Source organism: Tupaia chinensis, unplaced genomic scaffold, assembly GCF_000334495.1.
Source record: "Tupaia chinensis unplaced genomic scaffold, TupChi_1.0 Scaffold000604_1, whole genome shotgun sequence".
NCBI classification, from domain to species: Eukaryota; Metazoa; Chordata; class Mammalia; order Scandentia; family Tupaiidae; genus Tupaia; species Tupaia belangeri.
Genome location: NW_006160122.1, coordinates 2,941,940 through 2,961,435, shown reverse-complemented (window position 1 = coordinate 2,961,435; position 19,496 = coordinate 2,941,940). Strand labels below are relative to the sequence as shown.

At 46.2% G+C, this 19,496-nt stretch overlaps 1 protein-coding gene across 7 annotated transcripts in view; it reads right to left on the bottom strand.

The window, feature by feature from the left end:
• MACF1 (microtubule actin crosslinking factor 1) overlaps positions 1-19,496 on the bottom strand; it is a 278,797-nt gene that overhangs the window by 250,634 nt on the left and 8,667 nt on the right. For all 7 annotated transcript variants that reach the window (XM_027775768.1, XM_027775769.1, XM_027775770.1 and 4 more), the window contains exon 2: positions 12,339-12,400. In XM_027775768.1, coding sequence (XP_027631569.1) covers positions 12,339-12,400 — 62 coding nt within the window. The remainder of the gene's footprint in view (positions 1-12,338; positions 12,401-19,496) is intronic.

The following is a 19,496-nucleotide window of genomic DNA, read 5'->3' as shown; positions in this document are numbered from 1 at the left end:
CTCTCCCCCTGTAAAATCCCCACCCCCCGAAAAAAAAAAAAAAAAGAAAAAAAAAGAGAGAGAGAGAGAGAGAAAGAGAAAGAAAAGGAAACCCTTATATACTGCTGGTGGGATATAAAATGGTAGAGCTACTTTGTAAAAAATAATGTGATGGGGTTGGCTCCTTGGGCTAGTGGTTAAGGCAGCCACATTCCACAAGGCTGACCCTGCAGTTCGATTCCTGACCCAGCGGCTTGTGAAACAAGCTGGGTATGTATATGTATAAACCCAGGGCCCTAAAATGGGAGAGAAAAGGAAGGATTTTGGCCTGACCGTCTCTCACTGTGAAGCAAGGAGGTGATTTCTCCTTTCCCTTTCTCTGGCAAGTCATCTCTAGCAAAATTGATGATGATGATGAAGCAGTTCTTCAAAAGGCTAAAACACAAGTTACCACTGACTCAGCAATACCACTCCCGGGTAGTAACTCAAGAGGACAGAAAACTGCATCAGGACAAAAGTTTGTACACAAATGTTTACAGCGGTGTTGTCACCACAGCCAAGAAGAGAAAACAACTGAAATATCCGCCAATTGATATATGATAAATAAAATGCACCGTGGCTGCACAATAGAATATTATTCAACTGGGACCAGCAGGTGGCACGGTGGTTAAGGCACTGGACACTCCCACATGGCCAACCATGGTTCGAATTCCAGACCTGGTGGCCTGCTTTCTCACTCCCCCCGCCCATCTCTCTGGTCAAATTAAAATAAACGAATGAATGAATAAAATTAAATAATTTTTAAAAAGAATATTATTCAGCAATAACAAGCAAGAAAACACTGATCCATGTTACATGGAGGAATCATAGAGGGAAGTAATCAACTGGATTATAAAAGAGAAAATGACATTCACACAAGGAGGATAGGGCAGGCCAGGCAAGTGATTAGCATATGCAAAGTCACAGAGGCAGCATTTGGGCATTTAAACTTGCTGTAGGGCACATGTGCTCACCAGAGAGAGACAGAGAGAGAGAGAGAGACAGAGGGAAAGGGAGAAAGCAAGTCGCCAAGTCTGGAATTCGAACTGCAGTCAGCCATGTGGGAGTCCAGAGCCTCAACCAACACGCCATCCACAGGGCCTGAAGTTATATACTTTAAATGGGTGACTTTTATATGTGAATTAAATCTCAATGAAATTTTATAAAGAATAAAAAAAAGACAGAGTTCCACTGTGTGGCCGTCCTCCTGCCTTAGCTCTGGGCCATAGGTCCACGGGCACAGGGCCCTGTACCTGACCTTTTAGACAGACCAGGTACAGAACCAGGGCCTCCCACATGGTCCCAGCCTGTGAAGCAAAACATCTAAGCTGGATAAGCCACAGTGGCTATGCCAATAAACCTGTTTTTAAACATTTTAGGAGACCGAGTCCATCCTAATCCAATCTAGTCCTCCCCAAACCTCATGCATTAATAGTTTTGTGTACCTATTATTTGAACAGAATCCCAACCTGTTTCCTGGCTTTAAGTTTTAAGCAAAATTCCTTAGCATCGCTTTATTAAAGTTAAAACTGCTTTTCTTGAAATGATCACCTGAACTTGCTATTGAAAATAATTAGATTATTTAAGAAATTTTGTCATCAATAAAATGTGGGGGAGAAAGGAATGAAAAACATCTGTAGACACCAAAGATAGTGTGGGAAGAGGGTGGGAAATGGCAGAGGGCCAGAAACAGGGGCTAAAAATATATATATATACACACACATACATATATATATGAATGGAAAATTATTGTCGATAACATGCATGATTAAACCACTATGCAGTATATTCTGGATGGGAAATCACACTTTGTATGCTCTGACAATGCTCAGGGAATGAATGTAAATTAATTAATTTTAAAAAATGTTTCAGAAAAAAAAGCCCATGGAAATACAAATGGGAAAACTGTGTGAATTTCAAAAAGGTTTTGAACCAAAATGAATTCATACTTCAATTGTAAAAAAAAAAGAGAAGCCAAGAAGAGTTCTGCCCTCCCAATTTTTGAAAGATTGGCTTAGAGATATAGAAATAGAAACAACATCCCCAATTTCTTTTTTTTTTTTTTGGAGAGGTTTTTGTTAAAGGGCGCATGCACTCGCCAGACAGACAGAGAGAGACAGAGAGATAGAAAGCGAGAAATCACCCCTCCAGGGAGGATGGCCACACTGCAATCCCTTCTCCTCTTGGGATCTTGGGCAAGCACACACACGCACCCGGCGTGAGTTTTAAGCCACCGGGGCCGGGACGCGAACCAGAGTCGACTACATGGGAGTCCAGCGACATAGCCATTATGCTAACTGCTGGTCCCAACTTCCCCAATTTCTGACTGTCCTTAACAAAAGGAATAAATTACACTTAAGTGCTTGATATTAGAATCTGAACCCTAAGAAACTTTGATTACTTACCTTCCAAAACAAAAACAAGCAAAAGAAAAAGATTACTTAACTCTAGAGAAAAGTAAATTATTTATTTTCATCTGTGCTTATTAAAAGATATAGGTAAAATGAACAAGCCTGGTCTCTGAGGCTGGATTTCCAAACTGTAAGAGGGGAATTCCATATGGATTCATTCTGTCTTCGAGGAAAAGCGGAAGGCTAAAAATAAAACATAGATTACTGTACCCTAAGACTATACTCTGGAAAGCAGTGTGTTAAAAGGCAAGAAGTAAGAATGAGGGCTGAGACTCTCTGGTGGGGTAAGCAGAGTGAAAGAGAGGAGCAAAATGTTAGGTGCTTTGCATGAAGGATTCTACCGCCCTTGGAGTCAGCAGGTGGTGTAGTGGTTCCAGTGCTGGACTCCCAAAGGGCAGTCTGTGCGTCCTGACCTGATTGATGATTTGAAAATCACTCCAAATGCATGTGTGTGCATGCCCAAAATCCAGACAGGAAAAAGTGGAAGGGATTAAGGTGTGGACATGGCCTCTGGGGGCTGATTGCTTACCTCCCTCCTCCCCCAGCACTCGCCCTATAGCAAAAACCTTAAAAAAAAAAAAAAAGAATTCTATCACTGTTTTGAGAATTCCCTAAATTTTGAGAAATCTTAACAGTGGTTCCAGCCAGCCCTGATTACCAAAGAGTCTCTGAAGGTGAGGAGGATTCTGAAATCCACACAAAGTATTATTAATAGCTTAACAGGCATGCACGTAGGCACAGGGGGTAGCCACCAACCAGCACCGCATGGCACTCAGGCAACAAAGACAACACTCCTTTCTCGGCATCTAACAGCACCACTTTGCCCGTATTAAATCAAACCCCACTGCCCATGTCCTTCTGACATTTCTCAGGAACATGAAGCAAAGAGGTGTGAAAGTTCACGTGGCGTCAGGGCATCAGGGCGCGGCAATGCTCTCATGGGCTGCAGCACAGGCTGTACCGGGGGCCTGCAACCAACCAGACAGCACCAGAGACAGGAAAGTTGAGGACATTAGTAAACATCTGGAGCCTGAAAACTCTTGCTGATGTACCTGGAAGTTTTGTCTAAAATTCCAGGAAGGCCAGTGGCTTCCAGACTGCACACAGGAGTAAAACTGGAAAGAACTATTCCACCTGAGAGATTAAACCCTGGGCTTCCTTTCCACCTACTGACCTCTGCCGTCCATAGGACTGACAGAGAAAGAACGTTCTCTCTCCTCTGGAGGGAGCTCAGTCTCTTCTTCTCCTGAAGTTCTCTACAGGGGGATACACTTATTAGCTACTAGTCCTAGAGAAAGGGCATTATATAATTTCAGTAAGTCCCCATTTAAAACTTTAGATTTGGGGCCAGCAGGTGGCATGGAGGTTAAGGCAACTGGATCCCACATGGCTGACTGTGTGGTTCAAGTCCCAGACCTGGTGGTTTGAAAAACACATAGGACACATGTTCATGCATGCCCAAATCCCAAGAGGAGAATGGAGAGGGATTTTGGTATAGTCGTACCCCCACTCCAGGGTGTCATGCCGGGTGGGATTTCTCTCTCTCTCTCTCTCTCTGGCAATACTTACACCCAATAGCAAAATTAAAAAAAAAAAAAAAAACCTTTCGATTTGGACTGGCACCATAGCACAGTGGGGAAGCCCTATGTGTAAGGAGCTGGATCCCACGAGGCTAACCGTGGTTCAACTCCTAGCTCCAGGGGCTTGAGGAGCATGCTGGGTATGCACATGTGTATACCCCAAATCTGATGGGATGAAGAAATGGAAGAAAGGGATTATGGCATGACCACGCCCACCAGGGTGTGCTTTCTCTCTCTCTCTCTCTCTCTCTCTCTCTCATCTCGCTCTCTTTTAAACACATGTCCCCTGTGGCAATTAAAATGCTTTTTTTTTAGGATCCAGCAGGTGGCATGGTGATTAGGGGTGCTGGATTCCCACATGGCTGACTGCGGTTTGAGTCCCAGACCTGGCAGCTTGCTTTCTCACTTTCCTTCTCTCTCTCTCTGTCCCTCTCTGGTCAGATTAAAATAAGTAAGTAAATAAATAAATAAAGTTTAAAAAATAATAATTCTTTTAAAAAAATTTTTTTTAGATTTTCTTTTTGATGATTCCAACATAGAAGCAAATCTCTTGCGTTTCTAGACCTGCATTCTAGACAGAGGTTGTTCATACATTTCAAGTGCTTACATCCTTAGCAAGTCTCCTTTAAGACTGGATCAACAGCATTTTCAATGAGTAAAGAGGAATCAATGTGCTCTTATTCCAGAATAAACTGTTTCCTATAAAGATACTTAGGGATCCAAGAGACCCTAGATCAACTGGACCTAGAGGAGCTTGGTTGGTTCTGATCTCACACTGGTCTGACAACACCACATCACCGGCATGAATCCGGATGTGCTTGGGGACCACAGTAGAGGATGCCTGACTTGCACAAAACAAATCTGGATCCCTAATTCTTGGCCAAAGTTCGAAGAATTCCAACTTCAAGCCATGATCCTGCTTAGCAGTGACTCTCTCTGAAAACAGCCCAAAATGAGAAAACTGCTGTGGACCCACAAGGCTGGGCCCAAGAAGACCTGAAACGCAGCCAAGGACCTAACAGCAGCTCTGGCAGGCCTCCAGCCCTAACAATGCTGGGATGTGTCCCCGCAGTGTCTCCCCGCCTGGGCCTCCTGGTCATCACACAGCGCCCGGGCAGAGCTGCAGCAGGCAGCCGGGGGGGCCTCACATGAGCAGCAGGAGGCCAGGGCTACAAAGTTTAGGGGCACGCTCCAGGTAGGATCAACTCTGTTCTTCCACGTGTTAGAGACAAGCTACGAAAACAAAGTTGGGAGCACGTTCAGTGGAAAAACAAGTCATTTTGATCAGAAGACTCACGCCTGACCCTTAGCTCCTTCCTTCACGAGCAGAATGATCTTGGGAAAGTCACTTCGCCCCCAATTCTCACTTTCTTTTGTTGTTAAACTGGGAGGGCAGGGACGAGCAGATGGCATTATGGTTACGCCCCAAGTAGTCGACCACGGTTCCAATCCTGGACCCCAGCAGCTTAGAACTCATGCCAGGCACTTGTGCATACATGTCCAAGATCCCAAGAGGAGAATGGAGAAGGGACTGCAACGTGGTCATCCCCCCTGGGGGGTGATTTCTTACTTCCTCTCTCTCTGTCTCTCCAGCGAGTGAATGCACCCTATAGCAAAATCTCTCTCTCAAAAAAAACCCCAGGAATAAACCAAAACTAAGAGGGTCTAGAATTAGTCGGCTATGGAGGAACAGGCATCAGGGCACTGCTGTGTGATACTGGAGCCAGATGGGGAGGCCCAGGGCTCCCCCCAGTGCACCTGAACACACCTGACAACCCACAGGCACACCCATAATCTTGGCTGGGGGAAAGGATTACAGGGTGGCAAGATCATCTGGCCAAGGGTACCTGTCTCTGTCTGTCTGTCTCTGTCTCTCTCAAAGCAAAGTAAAGAATGTGCTGTAGGCCAGTCCGTGGCATGATGGTTAAGGCGGCTAGATCCCACATGGTCAACTGTGCACTTCAAGTCCTGGGCCTGGTGGCTTGATGGACATACCAGGTAGGTATGCCCAAAACTCCTGAAAGGAGAAATGGAAAAGGGCCGTGCATGGTCATACCCCCTGGGGCTGCCTTCTCATTTTCTCCCTTTCTCTCGCTCTCTCTCTCTCTGGCAAATGCATACACCCTATCGCAAAATTTTGAAGGAAAAAAAAAAAAAAGAATGCGCTTCATAAGCTATAAAGCGCTACTGAAGTATCATCTATGCAAGGTAACAAAGACTTATCGAATACTTCTCACGTCCCTGTCCAGTGCTTGACAGGGAAAGTAGCTCAAAGTCCCAGCCCTCAAGGAGCACTCTAACAGGCAGAGGTGACCGACGTGGGGCCCACGGGCGGCTCCTCAGCGACGGGGCTGCACATGACACTCTGAGGCACAGAGGTCAGCGTCCCAGCAAGGCGCTAACAGAGCTAGGGCTTGAAGGGTGAGTGGGTGATGGCCAGGCAGAGGCTGAGGTGTGCATTCCAGAGAGAGAAATGAACAAGCAGAGAGGTGTGAAGGAACCCAGGGTGCAGGGAGCGGTGTGTGGTGCCACGTGCCACAGCCGGCCTGCACAGGAGGGGGTGCCTGGGGACGGAGCTGGAGGGTGGGCTGGAACAGGTTTTGCATCAGTACAGAGTCAGGTGTCATCAAGCTAATGGCAGCTGGGAGTCACTGAAGGACACAGAGCGCACTGGGTCGTCAGGATGTTTCCAACAACCCAGTCTACAGATGTTACAGACGCTGCAACAGAAATACATACGTAGTAGAAGGGCTTCCAAACTGTGTGGAAAATGCGAGTTACGAAAATACTTGGCATGTGTTCTGATTTTTTCTGAGGGGAGGGACTAACAAAATAAATTCATGCTTTAACTCCATTTTTTCCACAGACTTTTTTTTTAATTAGGTTTTCTAATGGTGGGGGGAGGGCTATAGGGCTCATGCACTCAATGGAGTGAGAGAGAGAGAGAAAGAGACAGAAAGTTAGAAATCACCCCCCAGTGGGGATGGCCATGCCACAATCCCCTCTCTTTCACTCTCCTCTTAGGATTGTGGGCATGTATGCAATGTGCCTGGCATGTTTTGTTTATGAGAGGTTTTTGCTGTAGGGCACATGCGCTCGCCAGACAGAGAGAGACAGAGAGACAGAAAGCAAGAAATCACCCCCCAGGGGGATGGTCACGCTGCAATCCCTTCTCCTCCATTCTCCTCTTGGGATCTTGGACATGCATGCACATGCACCCGGCGTGAGTTTTAAGCTACCAGGTCCGGGATGTGAACTGCGGTTAACTAGGTGGGAGTCCAGCGACACAGCCATTACGCTAACTGCTGGTTCCCTGTTTTTTGTTTTTTGTTTTTTTTTTTTAAGAGAGATTTTTGGTATAGGGTGTATACACTCAGCAGAGAGAGACAGAGAGACAGAAAGCAAGAAATCACCCCCTGGGCGATGGCCACACCATAATCCCTTCTCCATTCTCCTCTTGTGATTTTGGCATGCATGCACAGGAGCCTGGCCTGAGTTTTAAGCTGCTGGTCTGGGACTCAAACCACAGTGACTACGTGGGAGTTCACTGACGTAAACATTACACCATCTGCTGGTCCCTCCACAAACTTTTTGAAGTGCCCTTGCACACTAATTGGGTAGTCCATTCTACGTGGGAGAGTGAGGAAAATATTTACTGGGGAGGTATTAGGTTGGTGCTCTCCAGGCATAACACGCTCGGGGGAGGTATTCCAAGCAGAGAAGTGGCATGAGCGAGGACATGGTCACGGAACAGCAGGGCACACAGTTCCATGGAGTCTGTGGTGTGAGAAGAAGCTGGCACTAGCAGCCTAACACAGAACGCAGCAGCCACGGCCAGCACAGGTGGGGAGCACAGGTTCTCGACTTAAGGGTCTTGAATTGTAACACTTCGGTTCCACTTCTTTCTAGCAGTGTGACCTTCACCAAAGTACTTATTTTCCTCTTTCATAAATGAGGGATAGTAACATTGATAGAAGGTCACTAGAGTCTTAAATGAGGTCATCTTTGTAAACAACTGAGTATGGAATGTCAGATTTACAGGAGTCCTTAATAAACTTTTATTACTGTTATCAGTATCATTGTTCTTGTAGGAAATGGTCACAGAGGTCAAGGCCCTAGAGGCGGCGGCCCTGGACAGGGCAGAGGCAATGGGGCTGTCAAGGAGAAGTTATACAGAAGCAGTATTCCCAGGTCAGAAGTGCCGACTGAGGTTGGTAGAAGGGAGGTTTACGGACGTCTGAATCAAATATGACTCTAGATCCCTCACCTGGACAACCAGGTAAATGAGGGACAACACTTGCAAGTTGGGGTGGGCTACACAGGCTACGCCGGGTGACGTCCAGACGAACGTGCAATGTACACTGCGAAAACACAGGTCTTTGGTTCAGGCAAGAAAGCAGAAAAAGGGTCTAGCACTGCCTCCTTCCCCAGATGGTGTAGCTTAAAACCGCCCCAGTTGTCATCAAGCTAATGGCAGCTGGGAGTCACTGAAGGACACAGAGCGCACTGGGTCGTCAGGATGTTTCCAACAACCCAGTCTACAGATGTTACAGACGCTGCAACAGAAATACATACGTAGTAGAAGGGCTTCCAAACTGTGTGGAAAATGCGAGTTACGAAAATACTTGGCATGTGTTCTGATTTTTTCTGAGGGGAGGGACTAACAAAATAAATTCATGCTTTAACTCCATTTTTTCCACAGACTTTTTTTTTAATTAGGTTTTCTAATGGTGGGGGGAGGGCTATAGGGCTCATGCACTCAATGGAGTGAGAGAGAGAGAGAAAGAGACAGAAAGTTAGAAATCACCCCCCAGTGGGGATGGCCATGCCACAATCCCCTCTCTTTCACTCTCCTCTTAGGATTGTGGGCATGTATGCAATGTGCCTGGCATGTTTTGTTTATGAGAGGTTTTTGCTGTAGGGCACATGTGCTCGCCAGACAGAGAGAGACAGAGAGACAGAAAGCAAGAAATCACCCCCCAGGGGGATGGTCACGCTGCAATCCCTTCTCCTCCATTCTCCTCTTGGGATCTTGGACATGCATGCACATGCACCCGGCGTGAGTTTTAAGCTACCAGGTCCGGGATGTGAACTGCGGTTAACTAGGTGGGAGTCCAGCGACACAGCCATTACGCTAACTGCTGGTTCCCTGTTTTTTGTTTTTTGTTTTTTTTTTTTAAGAGAGATTTTTGGTATAGGGTGTATACACTCAGCAGAGAGAGACAGAGAGACAGAAAGCAAGAAATCACCCCCTGGGCGATGGCCACACCATAATCCCTTCTCCATTCTCCTCTTGTGATTTTGGCATGCATGCACAGGAGCCTGGCCTGAGTTTTAAGCTGCTGGTCTGGGACTCAAACCACAGTGACTACGTGGGAGTTCACTGACGTAAACATTACACCATCTGCTGGTCCCTCCACAAACTTTTTGAAGTGCCCTTGCACACTAATTGGGTAGTCCATTCTACGTGGGAGAGTGAGGAAAATATTTACTGGGGAGGTATTAGGTTGGTGCTCTCCAGGCATAACACGCTCGGGGGAGGTATTCCAAGCAGAGAAGTGGCATGAGCGAGGACATGGTCACGGAACAGCAGGGCACACAGTTCCATGGAGTCTGTGGTGTGAGAAGAAGCTGGCACTAGCAGCCTAACACAGAACGCAGCAGCCACGGCCAGCACAGGTGGGGAGCACAGGTTCTCGACTTAAGGGTCTTGAATTGTAACACTTCGGTTCCACTTCTTTCTAGCAGTGTGACCTTCACCAAAGTACTTATTTTCCTCTTTCATAAATGAGGGATAGTAACATTGATAGAAGGTCACTAGAGTCTTAAATGAGGTCATCTTTGTAAACAACTGAGTATGGAATGTCAGATTTACAGGAGTCCTTAATAAACTTTTATTACTGTTATCAGTATCATTGTTCTTGTAGGAAATGGTCACAGAGGTCAAGGCCCTAGAGGCGGCGGCCCTGGACAGGGCAGAGGCAATGGGGCTGTCAAGGAGAAGTTATACAGAAGCAGTATTCCCAGGTCAGAAGTGCCGACTGAGGTTGGTAGAAGGGAGGTTTACGGACGTCTGAATCAAATATGACTCTAGATCCCTCACCTGGACAACCAGGTAAATGAGGGACAACACTTGCAAGTTGGGGTGGGCTACACAGGCTACGCCGGGTGACGTCCAGACGAACGTGCAATGTACACTGCGAAAACACAGGTCTTTGGTTCAGGCAAGAAAGCAGAAAAAGGGTCTAGCACTGCCTCCTTCCCCAGATGGTGTAGCTTAAAACCGCCCTCAGGCCGGCTCCATGGCCTGGTGGTTAAGGCAGCTTGATCCTACATGGCCGACCACCTGACCCGAGTCCTGGACCGGTGGCCTGAGAAACACCAGGCCTGTGTGTGCGCATGCCTGAGTCCAGAAAGGAGAGGGAGATGGAGGAGAGAGGATTGTGGCATGACCTTCCCTTGTTGGGGGATGCTTTCTCCTCTCCCTCTCTATCTCTGGTGAGCATATGTGAAAGGAAACGAAGGAGGGAGGGAAGGGGAGGAGAAGACAGACGGAAGAAGAAAGAAAGCTGCCTTCACCTGCAGCATCCACTAAAGTGGCCCTACATGCTGGACTTGGGTGGCCACAGTTTACAGAACCACAGATGGGCAACTGAACCACAGAGGGAAAAAGAACCACAGCCAATTAGATTGTCTGTGCTTGTACCTTCAGAATCACGGAGCCTCGGGCGTTGGCACCACCATTTGAGGGATGGCCACAACAGCTCGCACATAGCAATGGGAGAAATGAATATAAAGGCATGTAAGAGACACAAAGGAAGAAAGAAAACTGAAGGAACACGGGGTCTCACAAAAAGAGAAAGACAGAGTAGTTGCCTGGTAACTGCTTCATTGTCCTGAAGCCTAGCTGCATCTAGACATGGGGTCTGTGGTATCAAGCGGTTTGCACCTCAACAATCCCTGGCAGCAAAACAAACGAGAGCGTTTGAGGACACGGAGAACAAAACGAGATGGCGCCAAGGTTAGGACCCTGGGGGACATCAACATGGAAGAGTGAAACGAAGGAAGAAAAGCCAGTGGAGGGGCAGAAAACGGCATTCACAGAGGAAAGTAATTCGGGGAAAAGCTTGTCCTAGAGGTCAGTGAGAAAGGGTTTCAAGGAGTAGCTGACGGTATCAAACGCTACATAGACATCAAATAAGAGATGATTCAAGGCCACAGGGTATGGCGGTTGAGAGATCACTCGTGATTTTCCCAGAAGAGCAGTAATCATTATCATTTAAAGACTTTGTTTTCAGATCCTCACTGCCACAACGGTCACACTACTTATCCCCAAGTGGGTCTTTACATGCCTCTGCCTTGGTTTCTCTCTTATCTAAAAATAGTACAAGTCTTCTCCCAACCCTAGCCGTTCTGGAAATGTTCTACACCTTTGGTTGCATGGTGGCTGCCCAGCCAGGTGGATCCCACCTAGCCAGCAGTGCAGTTCGAGTCCTGTTCCCCCAGGGCTTGAAAATCACGGAGGAGAAGGGACTGTGGGATGATCATGATCCTGGGCAGTGATTTCTCACTGCTTCTCACTCCTTCTCTGTCTCTCTCTGGCGAGCTCACATGCTCTATAGCAAAACTTAAATAAATTTAAAAAAAATAAAGTAAAAAAAACTGCATGGTGGTAAAATTAATCAAATTGAACACTTAAGTTACTGAATGTTTAAGATTTGTACACTCTGGGCCAGCAGGTGGAATGGTGGTTAAGGCACTGGGTTCCTACATGGCCAACCACGGTTCAAGTCTTGAACCTGGCAGTTGAAAATCACGCCAGGTACATGTACATGGAGGAGAAGAAATTGTGGTGTGGCCATCCCCCCGGGGAGTGATTTCTCACTTTCCCTCTCTTTGTTTCTCTCTGGAAAGTGCGCATACCCTATAGAAAAAAAACTAAAAAGTTTATGTGTTCCAAGAGAAAGAGAGAACAAAACTCCCTGTCCCATCCTTTCATAGTAATGAGATTAAAAAATAGAAACAAAGGGACTTATAAAATAACTTATAAAGCCAGGAGAAAGGTGTTCTTTAACTCCCAGAGACCGCCCCACGGTCCCCTCGACCTCAGCCTTCTGAAGTAGCGGCACATGCAGTCCTCATCCAGAAACGGATCTGCAGAAGTTGCCAAACTGATGTGACCATGTTCGTTTAAAAAGAGAATGAAAAGTCACTTGTAGACCTTCTCAGAGGTGCGCACATGGCAAGCTGCCTCGACTCCCTGAGAGGGGAGTGACAGGCCCAGGCCCCGAGCAGTAGGCGCTATGGCAGCATTTGTGGGTGGGCCTACCTTCATCAGGTGCTTGTTGACCCACTTGGTGAACGTTTTCTTCTGAACCCGGTCCCGCTCATCTGCAAAGGAAACACAAGTCACTGGCTTAGTGCTGTGCGGTGGACGAGTTCCCCTGCAGGACCACTTACAGAGGTTGGGTTTACCCACAGGTCTGCGGGACAGGGCTTCCTGTTTGGAGGTTTGTCCTAACTAAACTTCCTCTTTGGTTCTGACCATGTTGGCCACTTTACAGATCAGACAGAATCATGTGCCTCAAAAATCATTTCATGTGAAGTCACTTTAGCAAGACCCTTGCTAAGAGAGGCCCCTGCATCTCTCACAAGCTCCTAAAAGCCAAAGCTGTGAACGCCAGGGACAGAAGGGCCATTAGCATTTGGGACGCTCACAGCAGCAGCTGGATGCCACTGCACACCAGTCTGCCTGCAAAGCTCTGCTCCCACCCTCTCCCACGCACCACTTCCTGCCTTCCCTTCACCAGCCACTACCAAACAGCCCAGCTGAGTTCACCTCCACCACCGTCTCCGCCCTCTTCCTCTCCTCCCGAATTTTACAGAAGCAAACTCCCCTTCTTTCTCAGTTTTGTTCATCCCTAACAGAAACATGATTGTCAAGGACTGCTTCACAGAGGTCCCACCCCGCAGAGGGCTCACCTTCTCCCAGGCCAGCCAGTTCCCTAGAGCAACCGCCAGACCACTGAGTCTCACCCCACTCCTTTTCGATTTGAGGACCACGCCATGCCCTGTACTAAATCATCCTCACTGTCGCCTGCCCGCTTCCACATGGCAAACCCACCTAACCTTCCCCGTGACCTGGTTCATGTCTATGGCCTCCATATACACACCAACATCCAGGCTGGCACGCCTACTTGGCTCCACTGACCTTCATGTCCAATTCATATCCGGCTACGCGGCTGCCACATCCTTGTTCCGGCTCTAAACATACCCGTCTAGGAGTCACCTTTGCCACTCTCTCATACCCCGATCAATCTCAACCTCCTGCCATTCCATTCTTTTTCTTTTTAAGCTTTATTTATTTATTTATTTTAATTTGACCAGAGAGGGACAGAGTGAGAGAGAAAAAGAGAGAAAGTGAGAAAGCAAGCCTCCAGGCTTAGGACTTAAACCACAGTCAGCCATGTGGGAGTCCAATGCCCTTAACCATAACGCCACCTACTAGCCCCTATCATTCCATTCTTAACGTACCCTGTTCATTAAGAACATCAAAACTATCGCAGTCTACCCTAGACCACATGATTAAGCAATTCGAATCTGTTCATACAACACCCCAGGGACTCTCACCTTTCTTTCGTCATCTAAATTTTACTTATTATCATTATCATTATCAGGTTTGCTATAGAGCACGCGTCATCACCAGAGAGAGAGAAAGTGAGAAAGCAAGTCACCAACAGAAGGGACGCTGGTCCAGGACTGGGACTATGGTTGGCCATGTGGGAGGCCAGCACCTTAACCAGCACGCCACCTGCTGGCCCCGTCACCTGCGAACTTTCAGTGACTATTTCATGACAATGTCCAAGCCTGCGTGATCACCACTGCTAGACCCTTCCACTTCTTTTCCAACTTACAGCACACTCCTGAGGAAAACTGCAGAATACTGGGTCATCGGGGAAGTCATGGCGTATTTTTGCATAGAAAAACACATCATGACTTTCCCAACCTCCTAATACATAAATCTTGTTCACTAGTGAATCTAGCAGACTTCCGCTACGTTATCTCCTACACCCCGTCACTCCCTTCCTACTGATCCCGTAATAAAGGTGACATGGTACCACTTCCAGCAGGGCCAGTGCTCACTCCCCCCCACCCCCAAGTGCACTCCTCCACCCACTTCCTGAGTTTGTGGTCATTCACGAAGAACTCCCTCATCTGTGCCTCTGGCTTTACCTTCACACCTTTCTTTTCAGCCTTAAATCCCTCCTTGCTTGGGAAGGAGAAGTCTCTTCCCATTACAGAGCACAGAACTGGGCAGTGGAATTCAGAAATGATCTGGTCTACGTCCCTACTGATATACGAACCCCTCAACAACAAAGAATCCCAGGCTCAGACTTGTAAGGTCTGTCCAAATCTCAGATACATCTACAATATTCTCGATACTTAAGATAACAGGGAATTTGCTGCTATATAAGGCGACAGAGTAATAGCTTTAGAAAGTGTCATAATCTTCCTCTATAAATTCTACTGGCTTTCATTTGGGAGTGTTAGGATTCTTTTTTTTTTTTCAGTCTAATCTATCTTTCACTTGATAGAGTCATGGCAGTATTTGAGGCCAGGATTCCTGTGAGATTTCACGATTGTTGCTCCAACATATTTTGATATTTCTGAAGCTGACTCAGGCATCCAACATCGCCGGCATCCTTTCCAAGCCTGTCATCCGCGAACTGAATCAGGATTGGCTTATAACCGAAGTCGTGTCTAAATCACTGACTTTTTTTTAAAGAGGTTTTTGCCTAGGGCATGTGCACTGGCTGGAGAGACAGAGATAGTGAGAGGGAAAGTGAGAAATCACCCCCAGGGGGATGGCCCCGCTGTAATCCCTTCTCCTCCCTTCTCCTTTCGGGATTACGCACGCGCGCGCATACACACACACATACACATACACACACGCACGTGCGCCCAGTGTGAGTTTCAAGCCACTGGATCTGGGACTCTAACCACGGTCAGCCATGAGGGAGTCCAGCAACATAATCGCTACACCACCTGCTGACACTTTATTCTACTATTAATTAGACTGTCGGAGAAGTCATGACATACATTTTCTACTCATCATGACTTTTCGGAGGACCCAATATTTTCCCGTCATGGCATGCTATTGGGTCCTCCGAAAAGTCATAATGCGTTTTTGTCTGGAAAAACAAAAATACATCATGACTTTTCCAATGACCCAATATTTATACTCTTCCTCCACTCCATCTCTCCAAATGCTATTTATTCTTTAAAATCCAACTGTTCATTCTTTATTAATTGCCAGAGGGTGATGCATTCACCAGAGAGAAAAGTAAAGGAGAGGAGGACAAAGAAAGCGCCCTCTAACGGGGCATGAGCTGGCCACGCCCTTCTCCTCCGTTTCCCTTCCACCAGGATTTGGGCAAGCATGCCCTTGAACCCATCATGTTTTCAAAGTCACCAGGGACAGGTTTCAAACTGCAGTCAGCCATGTGGGATCTGGCTCCCAAGGCACAGCACTTAACCACTGTGCAACAGGATTGGCCCCATTTATGTATTTATTTTTTAATATTTACTAAAAACCTGAGGAAGGCAGCTAAGGCAGCTGGATCCCACATGACCGACCATGTGGTTCTAGTCCCAGATCCAGCGACTTTAGAAATGCCACATACATATATGTGCATGCCCCAAAACCCAAAAAGAGGGAGAGATAGAAAATAGATTGCAGTGTGATCATTCTCCAAGGGAGGTGGAGGGGGCCTTCTTCTTCTTCTCTCTCTCACTCTCTCCAGTGAGTGCACATGCTCTCTGGCAAAATTTTTTAAAAAGAGGGCCTCTAGGTGGTATGGTGGTTAAGGCAGCTGGATCCCACATAGCCAACTCCATAGTTCAAGTCCCAGAAGCCTGAAAAACACACTAGGCACATGTGCGTGCGTGGCCAAAATCCCGAGAACGGAGGAGAAGGAACTGTGGTGTGGTTGTGTTCCCTAGAATATACTTTCTCACTTTCCCTCTCTGTCTGGCAAGTGCACACACCCAGTGGCAAACAATCTAATTAATTAATTAATTAATTAATTGAAGAAGAAGAAGAAGAAGAACCTATCTGCTAAGGCCTTCTGACTCTGGCAATAAAAATATCAAATTCACAGTCCCTAACTTTAAAAGAGCTGGTGGTATACCAAGAAGAGAAATAACTGTGGACCAGCAGGTGGTATAGAGGTTAAGGTGGCTGGGTCCCACAGGGGCAACCAAGCAGTTCAAGTCTTGGACTCAGTGATTTGAAAAGCGTGCTGGGCACACGTACATGGCATGTCCAAAAATCCCAAGAGGAGAATGGAGAAGAGACTTCAGAATGGCCATCACCCCTGCAGGGTGATTCCTCTTTCTCTCTCTCGCTGCTGAGTGCACATGCCCTATAGAAAACTTAAAAAAAAAAAAAAAAAAAGAGAGAAGAAGAGAAATAACTTCAATGTGCTATAACCGGGTATCACAAAATGCTCAAGAACATAGAAAAGTGGTTACCCCTACCTGAGAAACATGGAAAATTAGTGACGATTTCCTAGAGGAGTAATTCAAACCTGAAAAGATGAGAAGTGAGCCAGGAGGAGAAGGGAAAGGACAGAGTTGCTACATGAAGTCACACCCACTGCAATGGAGCGAATGAAGAGCTTATGTTCAGAGGCCTGCACAGAACTAGGGAGGGCTGAGAGACAGAAGGTTATTAGGTAGTGATGAGACTGCATAGGCTGGCACGGGCCAAATCATGACCTTGTATAACAAGTGAAGGGGCCCAAATTCCATACAGGAAAGGAGAAGTGAAAGATTTTAAATAGGAGAATGATGTGCACAACATGCTGAGGAAAATTCCCCGGCCACCTCGTCTGATAGTTGTAGTTCTCAATAGTCTCTTTGTCCTCCAAATTTTTATGGTACTAACAATGCTAATCTCTCAATCAGCACTTACATAATTATAGAGTTCTGAACTTCTAATATGCTTATTCTTACCTCACCAGCGAGATCAGTAGCTCCATGCTTTACTGTTTCTAAGTTGTCAGAGTATATACTCTCCCCAGAGAGAGATGGCAAGAAAGAGAGAAAGCACCCCCCAGTGGGGTATGGTCACACCACAATCCTCTGCTTCTCCATCCTGTCGGGATTCTGAACATGCATACACACATGCCCAATGTGGTTTTCAAGGTTCTGGGGCTGGGATTTGAACCAATGTTTAGCCATGTGGGGTCCAGCTCCCTTAACCACTAGGCTATGGGGCTAGCCAAAGAGCTTTATTTTTTTTAATCTTCTACAACTTCTAACAGTTAAAGCTCTACATAATAAGACCTAAAACAGAGTCTGGCAGGTGATGTGGTGATTGATGCTGGACTTCCACATGGGTGACCACGGTTCAAGTCCCGGACCTGGTGACTTGCTCCCCCTACCCACCCTCCTGCTGCTCTCTAGTCAAACTGAAGAATAATATTAATAAATAAAATAAATAATTAAAAGGAAAAAGATCTAAAACAAAACAAAAACTTCTTGGTTGCCTAAGGTATAATTTAAGAGAATAGCTAAAGAAATACACAAAATGTAATCACGGCTGAGTTACCTACAGGAATCCAGTTCAATACAGAAAAACCCAACACCCCATCACCTGTGCACTGGGTCACGCAGCCAGGATGGAACGACTGGTGCTAGTAACTGCAAGTTCTGCCCACTGCATTCTACCGATGCCAACCCACCTGGCTTCACTTTATAACCATCCTTATAGCCAGGAACAGGCTGATTCTAATCTGCCAAAATCCTAGTTCTAAAGATACAAATTTTCTGTATTTTTTTTCCTTTGCAGAATTTGAGTTTATTTTATTATAAAGTTATCTACGTTTGCCTGTGAAAGGTCAGGCAACACAAAGGGGAAAAGGAGAAGGTTAACAGATTTTCTTCTAAACCAGCTGGTATTTTAAAGAAAAAGTAGAATTCCGTCATTTATTTTAGTCCACTGCGTCATTTCTCTGAGACCTGAAAATCTGAGTAGTGTGAGTGTTTCTATTATCCTCAGTTAGACCGTTCATCTACCAAGCCCTTTCATGAAGCGAATGCACGAGGAAAACATGACGGTCTCCTATCAGTCATGTTTCCAAAAGCTAGAAAACTGACTTCCAATTCAAGAGGAAGAGGTCCAACTACTTAATCTGAATATACTTATTAAATGCAAATGATTACAAGCCCTTCCCAAGACTAGCTAGCCTGCTTAGGGCTGGGCCATAAGCTCCTCAGAAAAAAGGTTTTGTAGAACTCCTTTGCCACCAAGAGCTGGAGGATTCTGTTTTAGGATTCTGTGCTAACAGGCCCACTTGCGGAAAGTTCTTTCCAGATTTAAACCTCAGCATAAGAGGCTATTGTAGTTCTGGAGTTTAATATCTTAATATTTTAGGAAGGAAATTAATTAACCTTATCTACTGCACAGAGCTACAGAATGCTCCAAATAGCTCAGACTTCAGACCATTTAATAAGTCTTAGGTTTGGCTCCCTATGCAATCCCTGATTTAATCTCAGGCCTAACAAAACCCTTTCTACTAACTGAAGGTAGAACTCTCAGAAAGTATCCTTATGTGTTAGGAGCAGCAGGTGGCATGGTGGTTAAGGAGCTAGATGGACACTCCCACATGGTCAAGCATGGTTCAAGTCCCAGACCTGGTGGCTTGCTTTCTCATACCCCCCCACCCCCATGTTTCTTCTGATCCAATTAAACTCCCACATGGTCAAGCATGGTTCAAGTCCCAGACCTGGTGGCTTGCTTTCTCATTCCCCCCCCACCCCCATGTCTCTTCTGGTCAAATTAAAATATGCGAATGAATAAATAACATTAAATAAATAATTCTTTCAAAAGAAAAATGAAAGTATCCTATGTGTCGAGCACACCTGTGTCCATGATCCAGGGCCCGCTAAAGGCTGGGGGTGGACCAGGTCAGGACGCTGTTAGGGATGTGTTCTTTTCTCTCTCTCAAAGAAGAAATAAACTTTAAAAAAATAAAGAAATAAAAGGTGATATTCATTTTGATCACTCTTATGTTGTCAGGCTCACCAAAGGCTGTGAACCAACATAGGAGAGCCCAACTGCCCCTCAGGAAATTCTTGGACTTAACTCTTGAGGCACCAAGAGCTTATTAAGCACTTGCAGGCTATGAAAGACGACTTTAATTACAAGGACTTAATACTTGTTTCCACCTTTATTAAAACTATCACTATAAGTTTTTGGGTACTAAGCTACCAATACCTAATCTAATTTATTTTTTCTTTAAAAAAAACAAAAACAAAAAAAACTCGGGACCAGCAGTTAGCATAATGGCTATGTCGCTAGACTCCCACGTAGTCGACCACAGTTCGAGTTCCGGACCCGTTGGCGTAAACTCACGCTGGGTGCGTGTGCGTGCATGTGCATGCTCAAGATCCCGAGAGAAGAATGGAGGAGAAGGGATTG